The sequence below is a fragment of the Cannabis sativa genome, chromosome 2 (genome assembly GCF_029168945.1).
Source record: "Cannabis sativa cultivar Pink pepper isolate KNU-18-1 chromosome 2, ASM2916894v1, whole genome shotgun sequence".
Taxonomy (NCBI): Eukaryota; Viridiplantae; Streptophyta; class Magnoliopsida; order Rosales; family Cannabaceae; genus Cannabis; species Cannabis sativa.
Genome location: NC_083602.1, coordinates 5,566,489 through 5,570,422, shown reverse-complemented (window position 1 = coordinate 5,570,422; position 3,934 = coordinate 5,566,489). Strand labels below are relative to the sequence as shown.

The 3,934-nt window shown below is 35.3% G+C and overlaps 1 protein-coding gene across 1 annotated transcript; it reads left to right on the top strand.

Annotated features, from left to right (window-relative positions):
* Positions 1-2,659: 2,659 nt before the first annotated feature.
* LOC133034678 (germin-like protein 9-3) lies at positions 2,660-3,657 on the top strand. The gene has a single exon (XM_061109977.1). The coding sequence runs from the start codon at positions 2,978-2,980 to the stop codon at positions 3,596-3,598; it is 621 nt and encodes a 206-aa protein (XP_060965960.1). The 5' UTR covers positions 2,660-2,977; the 3' UTR covers positions 3,599-3,657.
* The last annotated feature ends 277 nt before the right edge of the window (positions 3,658-3,934 follow it).

The following is a 3,934-nucleotide window of genomic DNA, read 5'->3' as shown; positions in this document are numbered from 1 at the left end:
CTCTCTCTGTCTCGGCCGGTCCCAAGAATCCCACACCCCAGGTCCGATGGTCGAACCATGGGGTCCGTTGGGGTCCGACCAATCGGACCCATCGGACCCCATGGTCCGACCATCGGACCTCTCTCTTCCCCTCTCTCTCTCAAATCGCAGGAAAAAAAAAAAAAATTCACAGACGGTCGGACCTCTTTCTTCCTCTCTCTCTCAAATCGCAGAAAAAAAAAAAAATTAAAGGCGGTCGGACCTAGGGGTCCGATGGGTCCGATTGGTCGGACCCATCGGACCCCAAGGTCCGACCATCGGACCTTTGTCTTCTTCCCTCTCTCAAATCGCAGGAAAAAAAAAAGTTTCAGAGGGTCGGACGGGTTGGGGTCGGACTGGGGTTGCTCTGTCGGGTTGGGGTTGGGGTCGGAGGGGTTGGGGTCGTGGTCGACGGGGGTGAGGGTGGTGATCGGCGTTGGGGTTGACGTGGGTGGGTGAGGGTGGTTCGGGTGAGGGTGGGCGGTTGGGGTGAGATAGAGGGAGAGAGAGATGATGCAGAGAGAGAGAGAATATTGTGAGGGGGGTATTTTTGGGGTTTTGAAAAAAAAGGAATAGTTTTTTTAGTTTTTAAATTTTTGGTTTAGGGAAATTTTTTTTTGATTTTCTAAGTATAGAAAATCAAATTTCCCTTTTCAAATTATAGTTTTCTCTCTATATTTTTCCCTATTTATTTGTTGGTTTTTTATATAAATACTTTGCTTGTTCATTATCTATGGCTATTACTCTATCAAAGTCTTCTTCTCCAGTTGTAAAAAATCCCCCAAAAATGCCTCAGAAAAACTTGTGTCGATCTTTAATGGGTAAGAGGAATTTTAAGGAACACCCCCAAGCCTTACCTCACCAGTTCCAAGCAAACGTAAATTTCATGGTGAAACTTCGAAGAGGAGGATGTCCAAACGTCCTTGTCCTGTGGTTGAATTTCAAACTCAGATTTTGAGTTGGACAATGAATTTTTACATGTGTCCAAGCTTGATAAGGTATTTTTTAGTTGTTTTTATGTTGTTTTAGGGGTTTTCTTGTAATTTATCTTACTTACTCCTATATTTCTATGGGATGTATTACTTTCATATGTAATATGTCTTTTTTCTTCTTTTTATCTTGTTTTTGTGTGTTTGTTTTGTTTGAATGTAGTATTTTGTTGTTTAACAGTTGTTTTTGTGTTGTTTATTATTGTTTTGTTTATATGTAGAGGAAGGGTAAATTCCAGTTAAAAATGTTGAATCAGATGATATTTTTGACAATGTCACTGTAAAAAAGGTTGTAGAGGTGTGTTGTTTTTTAATTTTTGTGTTGCTGGTTATTTATGCTTCATTTGTTTTGGGGTTGTTTTTAGTAGTTTTTATGTTCCTTCTATAGGATTGGACTTCCAAGTACAGTTGTTTGAAATATTTTTACAGAATATCAGTAATTAAACATTTTAATTGACATACAACAACATCAAAAAAATAGTAGAAAACAACTCGTCGTTTCTTCTTTTGTTTTTTGTGGTCCTGTTATGATTTGGTTGCCTACTTATTATTCATATTCCCAAAATCAACTGATCTGTTCGAAGACATAATTAGGAAAAGGGTTGTCTGAGGTGTGTAAAAACAATAGTACAACAACAGTAAAACAATAGCAAAACAACAAAAAAAAATCAACAAAAAAAAATAATACAACAACAATAAAACAACACAAAAACAACCAAATACAAATACCCATTATATTTTTTGTTAGTTTTTATTATTAATTATATTTGTCTGATACATATATGTAGGAATGTTTTTGTATTACTAACCGCAAAACAACATTAGAACAACCCTAATTTTTTGTATGAATAATTGTACTAATTTATCAACTATTTTTTTCGAATCATTTTGTGTTACAAACGTCAAATTAACAATAGAACAAACCTCATTTATCTTTTTGCATAATAAATTAAAGAATATCACATTTGTGTTTTCGTTTTTTTTTTTAAACTTCATATCTAAATCTGGGGTTGTTTTTTTTTTTTTTTGGTTTCTTAAGAATTAAATTATTTTTTGGGTTTTGTTGTGTTTACCTCTGTTATTTGGGGGGACAGTGTTCTGTAGTTCTTGTTCTTCAATTCTGCTTCCTTTTACCAAAAACTCTTCGCCGGATTTAATGGTTTTTTCTTGGTGATGTCCGACTCCGGCGACTCCCCACACACGAAGCAGGTCGTTTTCCCGTGTTTTTTTACTGTTCACAGTATAAATGTTAAGTTGTTGGGCTTGGGCAGTACAAAAGTAAAGAAAATGGGCTGGGGCAGTAAAAAAGTTGTTATTGCCGTGTCCCAGTATTTTTGTAAAGTTTTGGTCCAAAAACAGTATATATGTAAATTTCCCAATAAAAAACGATTAGAATTTTCCAATAATATTGGTGGATTTCATCTCTAATAATCTGTCAGTAATGCTATTTTAAATTTTGGGCAGTAAAATTCCTACCCTCATCATTAGGGGTGGAATTTCCTCAGGTATTAATTTGTTTTAGCCAATATTAATATTTTTTATTTAAAAAATAATTACAAATTAAATTTTAATAACTAATACACTTTTTCGCCGATAATACCCTAATTAATACCCGCGAAATATTTCTGCGGATATTATTTCCGCCACTAATATAAATTTGTTGTAGTGAACCCATCCAATCAAATCATTTAAGTATATTCCTTTATTTATTTTTGAATGTAAAATATTCGCTTTAGCATTCTAATTCTCTATTCCACCCAGGGAGAAGATCACATAGAACTATACAACAAAATTAAATATCAAACTCAAAACAACTGTAACACGAGCGATCCACATTGTAATATCCATCTCTATAGTTAACCTCACACATTTGGTAACCAATCTAAACATATATATAAAGCCCATGTTATCATAAACAATATATACAAACCCAAGTTACCCAACTACAACACCCACCGAAACAAGAAAAAATGGCCCCAACAACTTCTCTCAAAATCTTCTCACTAATAATATTTTCATTTACCATTATAGAAATGACAAAGGGTGGAGACCCAGATATACTTACAGATTTTGTAATACCACCAAATTTGAGTGCAACAAACATAACTGGCTCATTCTTCACTTACACAGCTCTCAGAACCCTAAAAGGAACTCCAACCTTCAGTGTCACAAAAGTAAGTATGGCTGAGTTCCCAGCTCTCAACGGCCAAAGCGTCAGTTACGCCGTGCTTCAGTACCCGGCTGGCACGGCTAACCCGCCACACGTTCACCCCCGCTCGGCCGAACTCCTTCTCCTCTTGGATGGAACTCTAGAAGTGGGTTTTGTGGACAGTACAGCTAACAATAAGCTCTACACACAGACACTTGAAGCTGGTGACATTTTTGTGTTCCCAAAGGGTTTGGTGCACTTTCAATACAACTCTGATGCTAAGGAAACTGCTCTTGCTCTTTCGGCGTTTGGAAGCGCCAATGCTGGGACATCGTCAGTTCCCAAGGCTTTGTTTGCTACTGATATTGATGATGAGGTTTTGGCTATCTCTTTCAAAACTGATGTTGCCACCATTCAAAAGCTCAAGGCTGGTCTTGCTTAATTATATTACATATATATATAGACTTGTTAAGTGTTTGGTGGTTTTTCGTTGTTGAATAATTATTAGTTTATGGTTTCCTGTAATGGTTTGAAGAAATTAATAATAATAACTTGATCAGCTTCAACACAGATGTTAATTATGTCCCGGACTTGATTTTATATCATCAATAGTATCTATCTCGAATTATTGCTTTCAAATATATTAAAATGAAAAATGATTGTGCTATTAACTTATACCCAATACACAAAAAAAAAAAATAGTTACTAACAACATAATTTTTTTTTTAACTAGATGTGACTTTAATTTAGTCACGATAAAAATTTATTTGTAATTAAA

Bases quoted from the DNA above. Each gene is read 5' to 3' on its own strand.
- LOC133034678 (XM_061109977.1), top strand. From the start codon at position 2,978: ATGGCCCCAACAACTTCTCTCAAAATCTTCTCACTAATAATATTTTCA.